A 20,616-nucleotide genomic window follows, 5' to 3' on the forward strand; every position below is an offset into this window, starting at 1 on the left:
TTGTAAGTTTTCTAACATGCTTTAATGAACTTGTAGTTATAAAGGTAATTTATAATAAAGCTATTAAATAAACAATAAGTTAAAACCCAGTACATTTATAGATGGTATTTCACATGGCTCGAATGACTATCACGTCCCAATACATTAAGACTTTGAATATTAATGTTGTTTTAAAGTCTATCCACCCCTATATTTACCATTGTAACACGTTTCAAGACTCCCACCCACTTAACATTTTTGGTTACAGTCCCCTCATACGCACAAGACCAGTGGAATGCTCGAGCAATTGCAGGTTTGGAAGAGCACTACACGAGACAGGCATGAATGATGTGCTGGAAGCTGCCTGGGAAATATGGATTATTATTATTTTTTTTAAATTGAATTGACGTTTCAGACAACACATGGAAAGCGCTAGCATGCTTTCTAGAGTACACGTGTGATACACTTATGGGAAAAGAGCCTCCATCTTACTTAACGCTGCAGTTTCACAAGTGTTTTAAGTTAGTGCTGCCTAAGGAAATACCCCAACTTCCTCTTGCCGTTTGTTCACGTATGCATCACATGCTGCCCTTCAGCCAGTGCATTTGCTCAGTGAAGCGGGCAGGGAAACTGAGCTTAAACTAACTCAGCAAGCAAACCCGAAGCAGTGCTAGCTGTAATTCTGCTTGCTGCCCCTGACCCTGTTCACTGGGCAGACGCGCTGATGCAAGAAAGACGCCAGCAGAGGGGAGGGACCCGGTGACTGGGCACAGGAGGACTATTTCTGTAGGCAGCAATACAGTCCTACGCCAGTTACAAACATTTTGAGAAACTGCAGGGTTCAGCTTTGTCATTTTGAAACAAGGAAGATGTTTTCGAACCAAGTTATAGTGCAAATCAAATAGTCAAGAGCAAAACAATGTAGTCTGCCAGAACATACAGTATTTCTCTTATCCTCCCCCCTGCCCCCTGGTGCCCCGTGACCGAGCAGAAATTAGGTTTTGATGTTGAAGGGTGTACGACGCAGTGAGTGCAGGGCCACCAGGCAGCACCCACGAAGCAGTGATCCGATGTTGTACATGGGGTCTACTCCTCCTCTCTGAGTGCTGAAGGCCCACATGACAGTGGGTATGATGGGGGCTGCTACCGCCAGGAGATCTACAAGGAAGCTGCTGTTCCAGTGCTTCTTCGTTATTCCTGTCTGAGGGCAAGTATTCACATACCAAAACTCTTCATCACATGGCTCTGTAAAATCCAGTTCTTTCATGACCCGGTTCTCAACTTCACAATCCACGTTTCTGTGTGGAGACTCCACAGAAGGCAACAAGATGGCAGAGTTTGGACTGTTCGGAGTTATGTCCACCACCATACCAGAATCCACAGTGTAGGTTCCAGAAGAAAACTCACTCAGTTCCTTCACTGAGGAAGGTGGGCTTGGAAGGGAATCTCGAGATATGAAGATATTTTGAATGAACCACTCCACATTTAGGTCACGTGGCATGTCGGTCTGAATGGACCGTTCCGCTGTCATGTTGATGCTTTCCTCCTCTTTCTCAGAAGAAGACAGTTTTTCATCAGAAACATTTTCCTGTGTCTCTCGATCCACAACAGAACTGGAGGAAGATGGATCACTCGCTTCAGAACTTGCAGTGGTTGAACTCTCCCTAGACGAATCGCTCTCGTTACTTGTGTTACTTGTGTCCTCAGTGTCCTCACTCCTCAATGCTTCGTTATCGCCCGTCTCCTCCGAAGCTTGGTCCTCTGCTATGAGGCTTTCTGGTGTCTTGACGTACAGTGCTAACGGCTTCCCTGGGGAGTCAGACACATACTCATCGCTCAGAGAGCCGCTGTGAGCCATCTCCATGCTGTGCAGCAAAGATTCCAGTTTCTTGTTTTGAACGTTTATGTCTATGAAATATTTCTGAATGCCTTTGTCTTTATCTGCCAAGTTGTTCTTCATGGTTTCAATAACCTGCTTGAGTTGTTTAATTTCCTTTTTTGCTTCCTTTAAGGCCAGCTGTGCCTCCACACGGCAACACTCCTCTTCAATCCAGTCTTCTCTCATGCGTTCCAGCTGAGTTTTCAGCTCTTCTATTTCTGTCTCCCTGTAGCAAAAGAAAAATGTTGTAACACTTCTGCTGACTGGCCAGCTAGAGTCAACAAAAGGCTCCACTGCACCGGGATGGCTAGGCAGAGGAGATGCTCCACGGAGGAGGCAAATTCCTCCACGCGCCACTTGCTGACACTGCTGAGAGAGTCAGCAGAGCTGTAAGGCGGCTGCCAAGACACGCTGGCTGACCGCTAACTGGAGTCACCAACCTCACCACGCAGTCAGCAGTCTTGTGGCACTTTTGAGGCTTGTGCCACGACCCCTGACATTTGGAGGTGCAAGTGGTGGCCTGTAGGTTGGATCCAATCAGTACAGCACTTGCACCTCACCTACTGCCTTGCCCTGGAGGAACGGAGAAATGTCTGCCTGGAGAGCACACGCTACACGTTGCCCACGCCCGCAAGCAGCTCTGTGCCTGCAGCCAGGGTAACGCTGATCTCACGCGGCAGGCGAGCTCCAGACCTGATAGATGCAGAGGCTGGGCTGGCCTCAGCTGCACCCTGGGGTCCCCGGGACTCTGCCTCGGGAGGACACTCAAACGCCCTTCATGCCTGCTTGCGTTGTGTGTGCTGGAGACCCAGCTCTCAAAGCCCATTCTCAGTCAAAGAAATGACATCTGTCGCTGTGTAATGCACATCGTCACGTCTTTGCTCAGCACCAATACAGAGGGCTATTGTGAAAAATTCAATATAAGCAACAAAAACACAAGCGGACTCACTGGTCTGTGTAACAGCTTTTCTTTCATTAGGGAGTAAGGAGTGCATTTTGAAGTCGTATTTCACCAACAGAGGTAGAAAGAAGACTAAAGTAATACAAGTTTGCAGGGATAAAACTTTTATGTATAAAAATTCTTGGTGCTAAATCAGACTGATAAAAAATACCCTTTATTTTTAATAAAATTGCCTAATATTAGGCAAGTTCAAAGGGAAAAGAGCCAGTTTTATGCATAAATAAACTGCATGGTATGTATTTACTGAGCAGATGAAACCTGCAATACCTTGAAAACAACTTAACCAGTCTGATTATATTTTAAATTTCTTAGTTACAACTTTACGAGGTGAAGAAATTAGTAAAACATTCAGGAGTCCCATCCCTATATGTTCTTGAAAAAACCTTTACAACTCTGATTTCTGAAACGAAATATACCTTTCTTTAAGCTTGCTCTCAGATTCCTTCAGCTTTGTTTTTAAATGTCGTACTGTGACTTCCTTCTGCTGTAGAGGAGTCAAATACTGTTCCGGATTTAGTGGCTTAATGCTACGGTTCTCACCACAAGACAGGTATCTCCCTGATCGCCTGAAAAGAAGGAAAGACAAACAAACCGTCACATAACATCACTCCTACAGTTCTTCAGCTTTGGCAAAAATAAAAATACCATATTGACTGACACAAAACTGAGTTTACACTTGACTCATCTGGGGCTTCTCAGTGTCAGCACAAGTGACTCACTCTGGTAAGTCAAAATACCTGAGGGAACTGCTGATATGTGGCTATAGTGAAACATTTCCTATTTATAGCACTTGGTCTCAGTGCAATTACACCAAAAGAGACATTTATCTTTAAAATAACAAGACATCCCCTCACCTAAAACGGGTGGAGTGTTCAAGAGCAGACAGGCTAAGTAAGTTAATGTAAGAACTGAGTTTAGATCCGCATATGAATTATAAAGTTGTGCACACTGAAACCTAGATTCACCCTGTCTAGCTTCAGGAGTGTATCTGACATGCTGGACTGCTGAGCTGTCTGAGAGAGAAAGGGAGATACAGAAACAGCAGCAGCATGGTAGCAATTTAGTCTCTGCACTATGTGTTGCATCCTCTGGCAGGCATCTGTTTTCTTCCCTCTACAGGAAACTGCACTCCTTGGGTAGGTGCCTAAGGCTAGGCAGGGTGAATTTTTGCCTGAGTGTATAGTATTTTCTATAGTACCACACCCAACTCTCTCCAAAGCAAAAGGACCCTTATGCGAAAGAACCAGTAAATCCACATGGGAACTGATGGCATGAAACCACATGAAAGAGCCTGCCTTGAAGTGAAAACCAACTACAAGAGGCCTTTGACTGAGAGTAACCTTTAATTTTACAGTGCTGAAACAAAAAAGCTTTTGCAGTGGTAGGAAAATATGGGTTGGAGCACCCTGCTGACTGTCAAGCCACCAGTATGAGGAGTCACACCTACGCTGAGGAGCAAGATGACTTACTTGGCTGTTCCCACATTCCAGTGCAGAGCACTGAACACTGGGATGATGAAATAAACACTTGCCTCATTATTGGGCTGCTGTCACTTCCTTTGTTACTTCCTGAGTTACTGCTAGGGGGAGAAGCCCCATAAAGTTGTTGGATGCTAAGAGGATTCTGCTGATTTCTGCACAGGGTAGACAAAAGGTCCTTTTCACGGAGAGCAGGTGGGCTGGCTGCAGACTTGTAGGATGACGATCCACTATTCCGACCATAAGGGCCACGACTGGAGAGGAACCAAAATGGTTAAAGCATATTGGGTTATCCTTGCCACACAACCCGTTATGTCTTACTTTACATCCAAAATTGTCCATGAGATACCACTGGAACAGATAAGTGACTGTGAGCAGCTGGAAAAAGAGCCTAGATGTCATCAGCCACTGCATGTTTTTTCATTGACTGTGAGGGTCTTAGTTTGAACTATATGATCTAGGAAACCTCTGGCATTCATTTTCACATTTCTCTGTTTACATTACAGTTCCCAGCGACTCCATCAGATCATCCACGTTCTCTGAACCCCTGACTCCATTAAGTAATTAGAGGGCTACAAACCCGACTAGTTCCAAAAGAACCGCATTTCAGCTTTCCCCTGCCAGGCCTGCAAAGAGATGCCCAGCCTTGGAGGCTGACAGAGGCTTGTTGTAAGACCTCTGTCAGATTCCTCAGCAAGCAGCCTGAGGGATCACCGTGTGAAGTGAAAACAGATTTTGTTTGAGCCACTGTTCTTTTGTGCCTTTGGCAAACTGGGTGCTTCAGCTGTCACTGTCAGCTATTTATTTGCTTAGATATAGTTTGAACCTTGAGAGCAGGCTGAAATGGTATTAAAATAGACGAAGAAAAGCACAGTTTCTTCTTCCTTACAGTTTCTCTTGTACATACCTACCTTTCTTTTCCCTATCTTTATTAACTAACTTGTTCATTGTGTGTGCTTGAATGCAATTCATATCTGCACTGTCCAAGAGCACCAAAGAACTGGGGCACTGGGGACAGCTTTTAGAGGTGCACTCTTCATTTGTTCAGCTGATATGCTTTCCTACACTACTGTGCTGCTACCTTCAGTCTCTACTGGAAGTTGTTCTTCTAAACTCTAATGAAAGGGCAGGTTTCAAAAAATATGGAAAAAGGCAAATCTAGCCAGCAAAAGAGAAGGCTCAAACATAAAAATTAAAATACCACAGAATTATGAAGAGAAATCTCTTCTTAAAATTGTCTGAATTGGTTTCCTCCCTTCTCTGAAAATGGAACAGTTTATCAGGAACAGATGGCTGACTGGCTATGCTGCAAGCCTTCATCACAGTGCTGTGGTTTGGGTGAATTTACAATTATTTTACAATAAAGTGCAGGACTGTGGTTTGTGACAACACTGAAATGTTTCATAGTGAGTTAAAACAATCAGTTAAAAAAGAACGTGTTACAAAGGAGACATCTCTTTCCACTTTGTACAGTACAGCATCGACTTTTGTGTAATAACACAGCAATGCATTTGAAGGAGCATTATTACAGAGGACTTCTATCCAATTAAGTAGGTCAGTATAGTCTAATATTTATGTTTATATTTAAATACACAATAATAAATGAAATTACACGTTCTTGTCATTTTAGGGCTTCATATTACACCTAGTTTTTTTCCACAAGTAGTAACCTTATATTGTTAGATTTAATCCAGAGAGAGCTTAACTGATCCTTATTTTTCTAACAGTCTCATGATACAGATAGGAAATTGTTCGTTAAGCATCATTCTGCTGATCTCTGTACACTGGGCCACACTGAAGAAGTCTGTGTGACTTCAGCATATGGGTATCCTGCTGCTGGTCCCAGTCTGCCTGCCAACTCCTCTCTCGTGACTCCACAAAGGGCAGGAAACAAGTCTTGTCAACTTGAACTCTTTCCACCTACTCAAAAAAATGTACCAGCAGGGATTGCGTGGGCAGAGCACAATGTGCACTGCTTCATCCAAACACCCCAGTATTCACAAGCTGTCTAGATCTGCAGTTCACAGATGATATGGAGAAAACTTACTGAAATCTTTCAATGAAAGGTTCATTGAGGTAGATGACTATGATCATCTTTTTTATTTGCATATAATTTTAGTTATATAAAGGCTGGACGAGGGTGTTTCAGAAAAGAACATTAAAGGCAATATTGTCAACTTCTTCCTACAGAAAATAAGGTCATAACCTGGAAGTACTGATATTGTAAGCATTAATCGCAAGATCTTACACTGCAGTCTTTGCACTAGCGACACTTGAAATATACAGAAAAATTTAGTTTGCTTACTTGCGAGAAAAAGAAAATCTTTTGTTTCCAGCAACAGACATACGGACTTCAGGAACTGAAACACTGCCCGTGCTGCTTGAGGAGCTAAAATCAGCTTCACTCCCTGGAAAGGAAGAGGGAACAGTAAAGATATGATGGAAATTATAACTCAAAGACTGCTTGCAAAATAACAATGAATCACAAGCATCCTTCCTTTGTCTGCATTGTGTGAATCTTAGAAGTTACATGAATTTTCAAACATCCCCAAGGACAAGCACTGGATATGTTCCAGATTTTCAACACTTCTTCAGAACTGGAACTTCAACAAGAGCACAAAAAAAATTTGGACACCATACACCGCACTCTACAGAAGCCATTTTAGAACCAGGCTAGAAACATTTGTTATGACAACCTGTTTGCTTTTTCACAGCTATCAGTATATGAATGAAGCTGCTGACATGGCTCCTTCAAGAGCATGGTGATTAAAAGCATCCAACTGTAACTACATTTCTCTTGTTTCAAACCATATGAAAATAGTATCTGCTGAGAGGAAAGCTGCTTCTAGGTTGGTTTCTGAGCTGATGTACGTGTATATGTATGTATAAATGTATATAGGCTAACAGGCAATATATATATTTATCTGTCTCTATATATGCAGGTTTCCATGTGGCACAGAAGCATAGTAAGGCAGTTCTAACAGCTTTAAAATAATCCCTTAATAATAATGCCTGGCTCTCAAGTGCTTCTTGGGTGTTAAGCCACCTATCTGATTACTGACTTCCTATAGATTACAGCCTGTGTATCCCAGGTGCTGTTAAATATGAAACAACTGATCTCATATTGCTAAGGTCAGTAGTGGATAAATGTATTAACACAGTCTTACCATGTGGAAGAAAACCCTGATGTTAGGATTTGTTTGTTGCTCAAAATGCCATTGTACCAAGCCACTTCCAAGTCTAACGCTGCAGGGTTGCAATGACAGATAATAGCTTTATTTGAGGGAATGGAAATAACTTTTTGAGGTCTTTAAGAACAGCTGCTCAGCAGGAAGGCACACCGTGATCATCCAGCACCTGCCCCCCGAGAACTGGTAGGCACCTCGCAGCCGCTGCTTCCTCACACCACCCAGGACGGAGCAGAGGCCAGTGGGTGCCCTGGTGCCCTCCCAAATCAGCATGGGGATGGCTGTGGGTGGTGGCAAGGCTCGGGAGAAGCCTCCTGCTGGAGCCCTCCTGCAGGCTGATGACAGGGCCCTGCGGGTACTGGCCCTCGGTGCCCCCACCACAGCCACCTGCCCCACTCAGCAGCTGAGGACTGAGCAGAGAACTCATTTTTGCTATAAGCCACGTTTCCACGAGGGGGAGATGCAGCTACAGCTGCTGTGATCCCCACCATGGCAAATAAGCCTTTAAGTTCACAGATCCTTCAACCTTTAACAAAGCTGACAGGCAAATCTTATGCTCCTGTAATGTGCTTGGAAGAAGGCACCGTCAGAGCACCTCTTCACAGACACAGGCTGAAACGGGATGAAGCATTTAGCAACCACTCCGAGTGGCCTTCAGTTCACAGGTTTTCTGATTTAACTCGGTATTTTCCCAATTTTGCACAGTCTGAGCGCCAAGATTCACATGATTCATGACTCCGACCTGCCCACCCGGTCTCGAATAGCAGCTGGCCAGAAGCGCTCCGGCTTTTCAGCAAGGAAAGCGCTGCCCTTCCTGTGACGTTCTTTTGCCGCCTGCTTGGACGCTGCAGGACTCAGCAGGATCCAGCTGGTTTCATTGTTCTTTTTTAGGCTGCAAGGCCACAAGCTATAGATCAAGCCTAGATACCTGTCACACACGTGGAAGCAAGGGAGTGCCACACACTCAGGCACAAAACCAACCTCGGCCCAGTCACAAGCATTTAATGGGGTCCCTTGTGATGACAGGGCAGAAGTCCACCACAGAGGGGAAAAACATTTCAGTATCTTGGCTGTTTTCACACTGTAGAGTTCCAATAAATGGAGTATTCAAGGAACATGTCTTCTGCTCCCCACAGAAGACAGCTCCAAGCCACAGTTATGGGGAGAGGGAGCAGGCAGCCAGGAGTGGGGGCAGCAATGCAGCTGGCCCTGACTCCGCTAGGGGCTGAGCGAGAAGTCTGTGACAGAAATGTAACCGTGCCTCCTAACTAGCAAAACCTGCGGACCACTAAATCATAGAGGACAGGAGTTTTACAAGAGGAGTTTGTTCTGAAACAGCCTCCACCATCTCACTGATGGCTGGTGTGTGCCAGGGCTGCCGGCGGCCCTCGGGGCCAAGCGTCCCTCACAGGAGGGTGACGCAAGGCGTGGGGCCGCAGCGGCAGGCGTGTGAGGGCAGCCGGGGCCTTCATGGGCACGCAGCCAGCTGTAGGCATCACTCCCTGTTTCTCCATTCGGCCCAGCCCACCCCACTCCAGGGTCTGATTTCAAAGCATGGAAATTCATAGCTTAGTTCTCAAAAAAGCTGTGCCAGGGACCCAGTTTTATCGCCCCCAGCCAATCCCAAATCCAGTTCGACATCCCTGATAACCAGACCCGGGGTGACCCAAGTCGCTACGGCTCTAAGCAAATCGAAACCACATGCAGAGGCAGGGAAGGGCGGGGAGGCAGAGCGACAACTCTGCTTTGTTCCATAGAATATTTATATCGTGTCTACAAATGCAGATGTCAGTGACCCTCTCCTTGGGGAAGTGAAATGACCGTGGGACGTAATATCTGAAGCTGCAGCAGTTTTCCTGGTAAACAAAGCACTCTCATCTAAGAGATTACAGTACAAACAACACTGCCTCGGAACCACACAAATCTACTTTTACAAACAAGACCCGAACAGGTAAACACGTCGCACGGATTTCATACCTCCGATGTTCAGGCCCCCAAAGCATTCGTGCCCTTGCAAGACGCCAACAGCTTTCCAAAGCCCAGCACTGGCTGCTACACAGAGAAACGAGCCCTGGCCAGGGCTCATCTATGATTAAGCAGACCACATCATAATCAGATCTTGTTATTGAAAGCATTTCAAGGAAGCAAGGCTTAATAATAGCCTCTCCCTGACCTGTTTGGCTTGCAACGTAGTGCTGGGAAGGGCTGCCAAGCTAGGTACTGCAGATGTGATTTAGCAGAGCCTGGAAATGCAACCACCTCAAATGCTGAGATTTCTGAAAGACTGAAGTGCATTTGAAACCAGGAACTGCTTCTGCAGAGCAAGAATTAACCTTTCTGGCCCCAATTCTGATAACTGCTATATACAAGCTTAACACTGAGCACAGGAGAATACTCATGCTCAAAATGAAGCATATGTATATTTATAGCATCTTCCAGAACGTTTTATAAATTAAAGGGGCCGCTGTCTGTAATGTTTCCAAGTGTGTTAGTTATGTTCAAGCTAGCTCTGCGTGTAACAGAGCTCAACAGTAATGTTACTAGGAGAACTAAAAATATTTTCTCCTACTTGGTAGGTACCTCTACGTAAAATAACCCATATGATATAAATTGCAAGGTATTATTCTGGGTATTACTTCTGTCTTACAAATGCTCTAACAAAGAGCACAGGCAGAAGCAGAACGCAGGCCCTCACCCTTCCTACAGCCATTTTGTCACAGACAGCAACCCAAGGAAGCCTGTTGACTATTTCTGTTGCTGTGACAATGAGGCTGCAAAAGCTCACAAATGCAAGCAGCAGAACAGCCCTCAGAAGCAGCATTAACCATGACAGCAACTGACATCTCTCAAAAAACATCGTTTTTTTTTAAATCCTAAATGGCCATAACACTTGTTTTGCCCTGATCTGAGGCTCCCCTGTTGAAGAGGGCTGTATCACCCACCCTTTCCCACAACAGACCCCACAGGTTGAGCTGCCAGCTTTTGAGGTATCTCTTGAAATTCATTCACATAATCTTCCATGCTGCAGCCGCCTGGCACCACAGCATCAATAGGCTGCTGGCAGGCGAGCTGACACAGGAATATGCTCTGACAGAAATGCTGGCGCAGCCCGTCGCTCCAGCCGGCCATGCAGCGGGCTCCCGAGTGGCAGCACACGCATTCTGCAGGCAAGGCGGAGCACAGCCATGAGCTGGGAAGAGCACCAGCTTCTGCTGTAACATTTTCCAGAATTGCTTCTTGCCTTGAATGGGTATCTGAGATGCAGGAGCAAAATTGTGCAGCATCTGGCACTGCCCCTGTACTGCTCGGTGGGCAATGGCACCGAGCTAACAGCATGATGCCACCAGCATCGTGGTCACTGCTGCCTTTTAGCCTTCTTGCTGCCCTGACAGCACCGTGACTGTCACGTAGCTCTGGCCGGCATAGAGAGGAGGAGAAAGGAGCCTCCAGCCCTGTGACTGCAGGCTGTGCAGCCCCATGTGGTAGGGGCATGTGGTGCATGGGTGCAGGACCACACACAGCTGCAAAGAGGGTGGCTGAAGCCTGCTGGGTGGGTGATGGCACTTATCTGTGTCCTGACCAGTCATCCTGCTGCAGCACTGCAAGTGGCTGGGCAGCCACAACTCATTACTCACGGCCAAATTCTCCAACCCATGCGTGATGCAATTGCAAACTTAATTAAAATTAAGGAGGAGGAAATGATGCCTGTGCATGGCCAGGTAATCCTCCAGTGGGCACTGCTGTATGTTTGTCCTGTTCACACACTACAGCCATTCCACCTACATTTGTGGGTGTAGATTACATTCAGAGCATTTACAGGCAGAACAGATTAGGTACATTGGATCCACCAGGATGGTATGCAAACACCGAAATACCACACCCTGTATGTATATATGCATATAGACTCAGCATGTATGTTTCTTACACAGACAGACACGCAATAACCCCACATGCATACCTGGAGGACAGCGTTCCAGTCTGCTGCTTCTAGCCGTTACAGGTGGTCAAATACCACGCTGTACGGTCTTCTGGCCTCAGTATTAAAATTTTACTTGCACTTTAGCATTTAATCTTTTTCCTTTCAAAAGATTAAAGATGAAACTTTCTCGTGTGCATTCTATTGTTCATTTTTTATATGAAAAGTAAGATTAAAATACGGAAAAATGGAAAAAGTTCAAGTAACATTTGCATCAGGAACACTGATAGCTGATTGGCAGAACTGGCTTCCCAAAACTCAGGAAGCATATGAGCTTATCAAAATTTAGTCTTTTTGTGTGTCAGATTTTAAATTTGATTATTATTTCATAGCTGCCAACATACATAAACCATGGAATTTACCTACCTTGTGACTCCATAAACACAGTCTCTTTATATATATCAGTCTTGATGCTACATTTTGCATATAGTCACCCAGTGAAACAGAGCTGTAAATAAAACAGGGCTGACAGAGACAGCTTGTCCTTAAGATGTAAAGCACTTAAATTCACTGAGCCTCCTTGCCTTTAAAAGCATCCTGTTATATGGCAATGGGACCAAAGTACGCATACGTGTTCACCAGCAGCAAACAGAGAAATAAATGGAATGCTGTCTCTGTAGACAGCTTTATTTAGAGACCCCAGGGGAAGAGATAGGGCCTGACTGTGCAAAAACTCCAGCAGAGCCATTAGGAACAGCTGGAAAAGCAGACGGCCTTGTAATGCATGCTTTTGAAAGGATCTGTGGTTTTAAGAGATTTGCTTTCCTTTATCTTGAAACCTTCAATTCATCTCTCTAGCTCTGATCTCTAACAGCACAAGCAGTGTGTGCCCAGGCAATACCAACGCTGCATCCTTTCTGCTTAACATGGGGTTGCTCCCGCATGGTCCTCATGCACCACAAGCATCCTAGGGGAGAACAGCCCACTATCCCCATGCGCTGACAGAAGCAAGAAAAAGAAGCTGGAAAGAAGTGATGAGGTCTCGCTTCAGCGTTTCAGTCTTTCCTTCAGGTGGCACCCTTAAAACAACCTGTTTCGAGGGCAACGTCTCCCAGCGGACTACACGCCCAATTTTCAGTGCCAGGTCCATAACTGCCAGTGGCTTTTGTTTGCACTCCTTGATCTTTAACTTATTTCTTATTTGACTTATTACATGTGAGAGTTCTATCTGGGACTTGCTATTCTATTTTACACCACACAGTAACGAGGTAAAAGCAGATATATTCCTGTGCGCAAGGAACAGGACGTGGAGCTCTCCTCCATGTGGACTGCTCTAACTTTTGGGTGACACAAGCTGCTCTTGCATGCTCTCCTTCTGCCCATGGCTCATACTCTTGTTCAGCATGAACTCCACAGTAAATGGAGGAAGGTGAGATCAGTGGATCAGGATCTCTTACGAGAGGTGTGGATTTGAACTCCATTAGTCTAAGGAGAGTGCTGCACTCAAATCTTTTGCCTGAGCTCCAGCTCAAGGAAGCTGTTTTTGTGTAACTGCTGCACTAAACATGGTGCTGACACTAGTGGTGGCCATATTTCAAAGAAATGAAGCGTGCTGGTTGTCTGAACTGACATGGCACAGTCTAGCTGCAGCAAGGAGGTTTGGAGTGAATCTGAGGCACACTGAGGACTACAAGAAGATGGCTCAGTCAGGGAGCTAGGCACTTCTCTCTGGTATTTCCTATGGACTGGTGGAGGTGTTTTCCTGCCTGGCATGCTCTCTGCTGTGAATCTTGGATTTTAGTACCTAACAAACTCCTCATTTTATACGCAGTTCAGTCATCAAGCTCAGACTTATGAGTTGCGCTCCCAGAACCAGACAAGAAGAAGCTGGGCACAGCAATGCCTGGCATCATCAATTCTAAGTGGAGAACAGGCATACCCTCCCCTATCCCTCTGCATTGCCCAATGAAGTTACCACTCGCTACTCTTGGGTGGACAGCCACCCAAACCTTTCTCAGCACTCCCACGCCAGCCTGCAGTGCTGCCCACACAGCACTGCTAACCCCAGCTCAGCTGATGGCCTGCTCCAGCCACAGCCAGTATAACCTGGGCAGCTGGCAAAGGGGCAGCCAGAAGGGATGTGGAGCCAAACTGTCAGTGTGAGCCTCCACAAACTATTCAGAACTGCTGGGTGAGGAGACTTCCAGCTCAGTATTAACTAGCAGACTTCTGGGAAGATCTGCAATGCAGATCCTGCTTCCCAGTGTTTGAATCTAAACTTGATTTTATAAATGATCCTTTCCATTCAGTCTGCTGGCTGTGTGATCTGAACTATTTATTCCTCTTGATTTTTGCTCATCTTGCTTGCTTACTCCTCTTACTTTGGAAGAAGATTTGTTATCAAACAATATAATCAAAATTTATCTCATTAAGCAGTTTTCTGATCTCATCCAAGTACTATAGTTTGGGTAGTAATCTGAACTGTATTAATGCAAATTCTAAAGACTGCACATCTCAAAATGAATACAGAATGTGACTTGTGTATGCTGTGAAACCACAATCAATCAAGCTCCTCTCTAAAATCACAGTCACTACAAACTAATTACTGATGCTGGCAGAGAGCCATCATGTATATTCTGCATATCACTATGATCTAAGCTTGTTTTTCTTAACTGTTTTTAATTCATGCTCTTGTAGAGCAGCTACAAGTGGATGTTGGAACAGATAAAAGGCATTTCATGTAAATTATTTTTTCTGCTATATATAACTTAAGGAGATCCTTCACACAGAAATCTGCCTGACCCAATTATTTTTTGTACTGTTATAAGCAGTTTGAGCTGGTCTGACAATAACTTAGAAGTGGCTCCCACAAACTTTTCTGCTCAGCCCCTTGGCAGGGGAACATGTTCACAGGGCAGAAGGGAAGAGTCTGGGGAGCCTACCTTCCTGTTCAGACAGACAAACAGGCTCTTGGGATCAGAGGAGGAAGAATGCCACTTTGCTACACCAACTTCACTAGAAACATTGAAACTGGATGTCTGAAAAATATACTGATAGTGATATAACCTGGTATTCAACTTGCATTTGACAGTTTTATACAATGTATGTGCAAATGCACCAATATACAAGTATCCTTTACAAGTAAATGTGTGCTGTCACCTCAGGAGATTTTTTTGCTCTGTACCTAGCAGTGCTATTTGTTCTGTTTCAAGGGAAATAGACAGGCTGGTCAGATGTATTTTTAGGAGCTGGAAAATGTCATCTTTGGCAGGATGACTTAGCAGTACACAGAAAGGGAGCGAACTCCATCACAGACTGGGAAAACATCCCAGCCCTCCTGTCACGTTGGTGGCAGAAGTTTAACAAAGGGCTTTCAGAGGCCCCTTCTTCACGTCTGCTAAATCTGGTTCCAACACACCAGGAAGAGAGAGGCTGCCTCGTGTACAGCAATTAATTGTACAGGCACGCGTCCACAGTATATATGCAAATGTATGGGCTGACATGCTAAACTTGATTCAGCTGAAAGTTTTTGCACAGTCTCCCTTAATATAAAACATATGGTTTTCATTACAATGTAAACAAAACAATTTAAATCAGTTTGACATGTTTTCAACTGGGAAGAGAAAAACACGGGAACAAGAAACGTATCTGGGAGGTAACCATCTAAACAACCCTGAGGTCCCAAGGATGAAAAGCAAAATTCATCATAATCCAATAAAACATTACCATAACACACACATTGAAATCATTACAAAAACTAATTGAGTTCAAGTGTCATTGACTGACAAGAACACTAAAACCCTACCCTGTATATCAACTAGTTGCCTAAACTACTGTTTTTATAGTAATAAAGCTACACCAGTTCTGAGGGCAATACATTACAAGTTATGACTGCTGTCACTTGCTGTTCAAAGTGTCCCCCCCCCCCCCCCCCCCCCAATAGCACTTATTATTGAGAAGCACTAATTACAGACATGAAGCCTGTGCTTTTCAGCTTATTAATCCCTGAGGGTTTATGGTCACACTGTGTTCTGCCAGTTCTAGCAAACAGACACAGCCTGATGAGCTCCTGGGTTCAGAAAGATAACAACATGGTATTACCTGAAGAATTTCAGAAGTGATATAGATACCCTATTATAAAGTAGGTTCACTTTTTGGTGATAGAATCATGGAATTATTAAGGCTGAAAAAGACCTCCAGGATCATATGGTCCAACCGTCCACCAACCACCAATATTTCCCACTAAACCATGTCCCTAAGCACCACATCCAGTAACGTCACATTGAAGGTGGTAACAACCCAAGCTTCTTGGGAAAGTGATATCCACCTTGCAACAACTGGAGACGAGACTGATGAAACATCAGGTCTCCAGCTCCAAAGGGGGAATTTCAGAAAAAGTGCTCCCTGCCACTCACCCTGGGAATACCTCCCGCCAGTTAATCTCTCTGTTGCAGTCACCAAAACTTCTCAGATGTGTGAAGCCCTTTCTGGGTACACCGAGAAGTGGGTCAGCTTTAAAAGTGCTCAACAGCTCAAAACCTGGCCCATGTCTCACATGGTTCCCTGTGCCTGGCTTAGGGACACTGGGGTGCTTAGGGACATGGGTTAGTGGGTGACATTGGCAGTAGGGTGATGATTGGACCAGATGATCTTGAAGGTCTTTTCCAACCTTAATGATTCTATGATTTCCATCACAGTTGTTGAACTTTCTGTGGGATATCACAGACACATTGCACAGAGGAACAGACCTGAGAAAATTAAGTTCTACAATCTGAAGTTTTGGGCAAAGTTGGGCAACCGCTATCTAGTTGCTCTTCCAGCTGCTTTTCTATTATTTATTTATGTACTTTTGGTTTATTTGTTGGAATAGGGGACTGGAAATGCATTTCTCCTAGGCTCTTCCTCAGCTCACCATAGTAACTTCGAATGAGAACCACAACACAGTGTAGGCATCTAAAACGTAACTTCACCAGGATTTAGATATCTATGAACATAAAAGGAAGTAAAATACCAGTGCTTAAACAGGCCAAGTGTTCAAAATGCCAAAGCTATCTGCAAAAACTTGCTTAGTTGTTTATGGCTGAGCTTCCACTTCTGAGCCCAGTAATCACCAACTTAGCTGATGTCTTTACACCACAGTGAAATCAAGTAAGTGAGATTTGCAGGACTAAATTAAAGACATTCCCTTAGCTTTCCATGCCTATGGATGAATACAGATATACAAACACAAGGAATATATAGACATAAACAAAACTTTTAAGGGAGTAATTTACTTACCAAAACACAAAGTTCAGAGAACACTGAAACTATGATTCGAGGTCAAACACGGCCAAAAAAAGGCAAATCAGAAACTTCAATTTTCTGTTTGAAATGGTGTTTAAATTTTGAAAATGATCAGATTTCTTTCTGCTTTTAAAAGGGGTTAAAAACATTAAAGTATCTCCCCAAATATTCTACATATTTTAGATTTAATATCATCTTTGTTCAGTATGAAACAAAGATTTTGTTTAATGTTTTGATTTGGCAGCAACACTCCAAATCAGCTATTTGCATCGTTCCACTTTGAACACAGTAAGATGACATACAAAAAAGAAATAGTGGAAATAAAGGAGAATAAAAAAGGAAATAATCTATCATTTTTTAAGTAAACATTGCTCATAAAACTGTTTAAATCCCAGGATCCTCATTAAAAAGGCATTAATAACCTGGAGGAATTCCAAAAAAGGTCAACAATAATGATAATAGGATTACAGGGCACTGTTTATGAAGGGAGATTAAGGAAACGCAATTTGTGTATTCAAAGATAAAAAGAAATACTGGCAACACTGTTTATCATGGGGAGGAGGAATACAGCTGGAAAACCATAAAGAATGTCACAGCAACACAGGATTCTGGCTGTGATGTGTGATATTTTACGAATAATGACTTGAAACAAAAACTGATGGTTAGTGGGAGTTGTGCATAGTAAAATTTAGCTGGAGTTGACTCAGAATACTTTTACTATAACTGGGGAATCAGAAAGCTATTTTAAAACGTTGACATAAATAATACAGATCGTAATTTAAAAGCAGAGCACAAAAAAAATCTCCAAAGGGAAGATTCATAATGGCCTCTTTCATATGCACAGTATTTTATTCTGTGGAGGTGAAGCAGGCTGGAAGCCACAGAAAACAGCCAGAAGGAGCAGAAAATTTGCTGCAGTACATTCACAAATTGCAAATCATGTTCCAGCTTGACCTCACGCATAGTTTAAAATAAATACTTAGGAACGTATAGTGTGTATAGCATCAGTTTCTCTTTTTTTGGCTCATACTCCATTCTGGATTACCAGAGGGGATGGAAAACCTGCCTGAATAAAGGTTACAGCTACTGTCATCTTCCACGCCTGCCTCAACTCTGACCTCTAAACCCCAGTGCCTTTCTTGTGTGAGGAACATGAGAAGCACGTGTCCCTCCTTTCCCCTGAGATCTGTATCTCTGTCAAAAGGCATTTGGAGCTAAAAGATGACCTGGCTGGCACAGGTCTCTGCACGACCATCAGCCCAGAGTTTTTATGGGCAGAGAGCAACTTTAGGTACCAGCCTGCAGAGCATCTTAGAGAGAGAATCTCCCTTTGAAGGTGGATGTCCCACTTTTCCTAAATCATGAGTGATACTGGGATAAATGGGCCAGAGAGAAAGGAGTTACGGTGTGCCTGCTGGGAACTCTGCTTCAAATACCCAATAAAACAGTTACTAAATTATCTGAAGTAGAACAGCTTCCCTGGGAGAAGACTCTGAATCCCCTCACCCTACCCTGCAGTCTGCTGCAAGGGCTCTCTTCTCATATGTGCTCAAGTCCATCCTTCCAAAGATGCACACACAGATCTAAGCTTTTCCCTTCACTTGACTACTTAACAGGGATCTCCTCCCTTTTCTCCTGAGAAAGGACTTAACTACCTAACTGCAGAAAAATTGTGCCCAGGACCCTTAATTGTTGGTCTGTGCTGCCAGCCCAGAGTTGGGCAGGTAATTATCTTTGATATGTGCGATTTGGGCCTTTGCCCTTTACTTGCCATATCTTCCTCTGCGTCTTGTCAACTTCTCTTTTGGATACTCCACTTTCACCGCAGCATCTGGGCCCTTGGCACAACCTGAGAGTCTTCTGAACAGTGAGAGATACACATCTTGAGAGTCCACAACACAACCAGTAATTGCCTTCATCTCTACTAAGCAATTTCTAAATTATGTTTTCAGAAGATGGGGATCATAAAACTTATAATACAAAATTAAAAGACTGTTTTTCTAGGACACTTTAATTGGAACTTGTAGATTTGGGTTCAAAAATATGAAACACTTTGAAGTCAAAACACTTTCTGTAGCTACTACTTTCCTTATTCTCATTTCAAATAACTACTTGGCTATTTGAACATGTTTTCAACATTAATTCAAGTAAGTTTGTTTAAATTATAGTTGCAAACTAAAAATAACTGATATGCTAATAATTATCTAACTTGTTAAGAGTCTTCTGCTCAAAAATGTATACTCTAATTATATTCTAATATTAGCTATCAGAAGTTATAGAGCATTTTTTCACTTCAGTGCAATTTATTTAGCCTGTGCTCTAAAAATGCTTCATTCCTGCTGGCTAATGAAATTTGCAGTGCAAAATAACATACAGGATCTCCCTGTATAATGCTAGGCTCCTGAGGCAGTGGTCCTCAGAAACAGGACAAACAGCCTAAGCTTATCAGGGATGAACAGAAGAGCAAAAGGCATCTAATCAGACCTACTGACCTATGTTGAGTAGCCATTAGCTTCCAAGCACGATCTTCAGTCATAAACCTTCTTCTGCAACTATATGACTAAGACTGACTTTGCATTCTGTTAAACAAAAAAAGAAAGAGAAAAGAGACTTCACTTGGCTTCAATAAAGGCTAACAGCAGAGTTGTAAGAGACCTCATCTGGAATAGGGGAAACCTAAATGTCTCTAGACACCTATGTCTGAGACAGCTTAGGTCCCATTTTCAGTCAGTGCAGAGTTAGTCAGTATAACTGGTGATTTTAAAGCACTGTTTATCTTATCCTAAAGTAAGTACTTGTTTCTGGTCAGAAAACCCGCACGCTAAATTCACTCATTTTATTAATTATATCTCCTTCAACACCAAATAGGACTTTTGTCAACTCGGGTAGGCAGGGATGATTACAGCCGCAACTACAGATAAATTGCAGCCCATCACCACTCCATCCAGTTTGGCTCAAGACCATGAATTCACATCTCCCTCACCTCCAAAACCACTTTTATAACCACAGGAAGGAGAGCAAATGACAGTGTGAGCTGTGAAAGCTGCTCCACTTCCTACACACAACTGGACCAGTGGAAGTCTCCGTCCCCATCTACAGCCCAGGGCATCTGAGAGTAACCAAGGGAGGCACGCACATTGACTCCTCACCTTTCCTGACTCACAAATATTCAGGGATTTAAGCAAGAAAGAGTAGCTCCAACAGGATCTGCCGGCTCCGCTGGATCAACCGCTCCAACTGAGGGACCGTTCAGAAATCGCCACGGCGACGATTCTGAAACACACGGGCGGGGGGCGTGATGCGATGGTGACATGGGCCAGGGGGTGTGTGATGTGACGGTGACATGGCGGTGCGACCCCAGGAGCAGCTCCTGCCCACAGCCCATGGCTGTGAGGCACAGAGCCTCCCCGGGCTGAGCTCTGGGACGCTGGACGTGAGGCTAGCGCAGGCTTTTGAAGGCAGAGATGTGTATTTTAATCTCCCTGCGAAGTATACTCGGGTACTGCTGTATCCATGGAGATGAAGTCTTTAATAACTCCCTGTGCTAGCAGGTCAAGTAAGCAAATCTACACAGCTCCATAGCAACAGACGTGAAATTAAAGTGGATCCCATCAGTAAAATATGCAGAAGGGCTCTGTGCATACAGAATTATTAGCTGGAAACACTTTGTTTAAAGAAATCAGCAGTAGCTACTTCGTGTAGGCCCAAACAAGATGCTAAGAGACCAAAGAAAAGCAAAAGTAAATGAAGGAAAGGAATTGGGCCAGAAGCTGCCACAACTGTTTCTGTCAGATTCTGGGTCAGCAAATGTCTCAGGAACTTTATTGTCCCAAATCAAATGATGAAGTTGACATACAAAAAAAGGGAGAAGGCCGAGATCAAAATTCTACAGCAAATAAATGTTTCACACCGGTAGGTCTGAATGTGAGGTT

The 20,616-nt window shown here is 43.9% G+C and overlaps 1 protein-coding gene across 2 annotated transcripts in view; it reads right to left on the minus strand.

Annotated features, from left to right (window-relative positions):
• The window catches only part of SYBU (syntabulin), a 41,326-nt gene continuing 20,710 nt past the window's right edge, over positions 1–20,616 (minus strand). The window contains exons 1-6 of one of the 2 annotated variants that reach the window (XM_013179991.3): positions 19,177–19,216; positions 18,456–18,544; positions 6,603–6,705; positions 4,351–4,551; positions 3,236–3,385; positions 1–2,084 (exon numbers count right to left, since the gene is read on the minus strand). In XM_013179991.3, the coding sequence (XP_013035445.3) occupies positions 974–2,084; positions 3,236–3,385; positions 4,351–4,551; positions 6,603–6,705; positions 18,456–18,544; positions 19,177–19,193 (1,671 nt within the window). In that variant the 5' untranslated portion in view covers positions 19,194–19,216 and the 3' untranslated portion in view covers positions 1–973. Of the gene's footprint in view, positions 2,085–3,235; positions 3,386–4,350; positions 4,552–6,602; positions 6,706–18,455; positions 18,545–19,176; positions 19,217–20,616 lie in introns of those variants that run through there. The other variant, XM_066990666.1, reaches the window with a different exon arrangement.

The sequence above is a fragment of the Anser cygnoides genome, chromosome 2, assembly GCF_040182565.1.
Source record: "Anser cygnoides isolate HZ-2024a breed goose chromosome 2, Taihu_goose_T2T_genome, whole genome shotgun sequence".
NCBI lineage: Eukaryota > Metazoa > Chordata > Aves > Anseriformes > Anatidae > Anser > Anser cygnoides.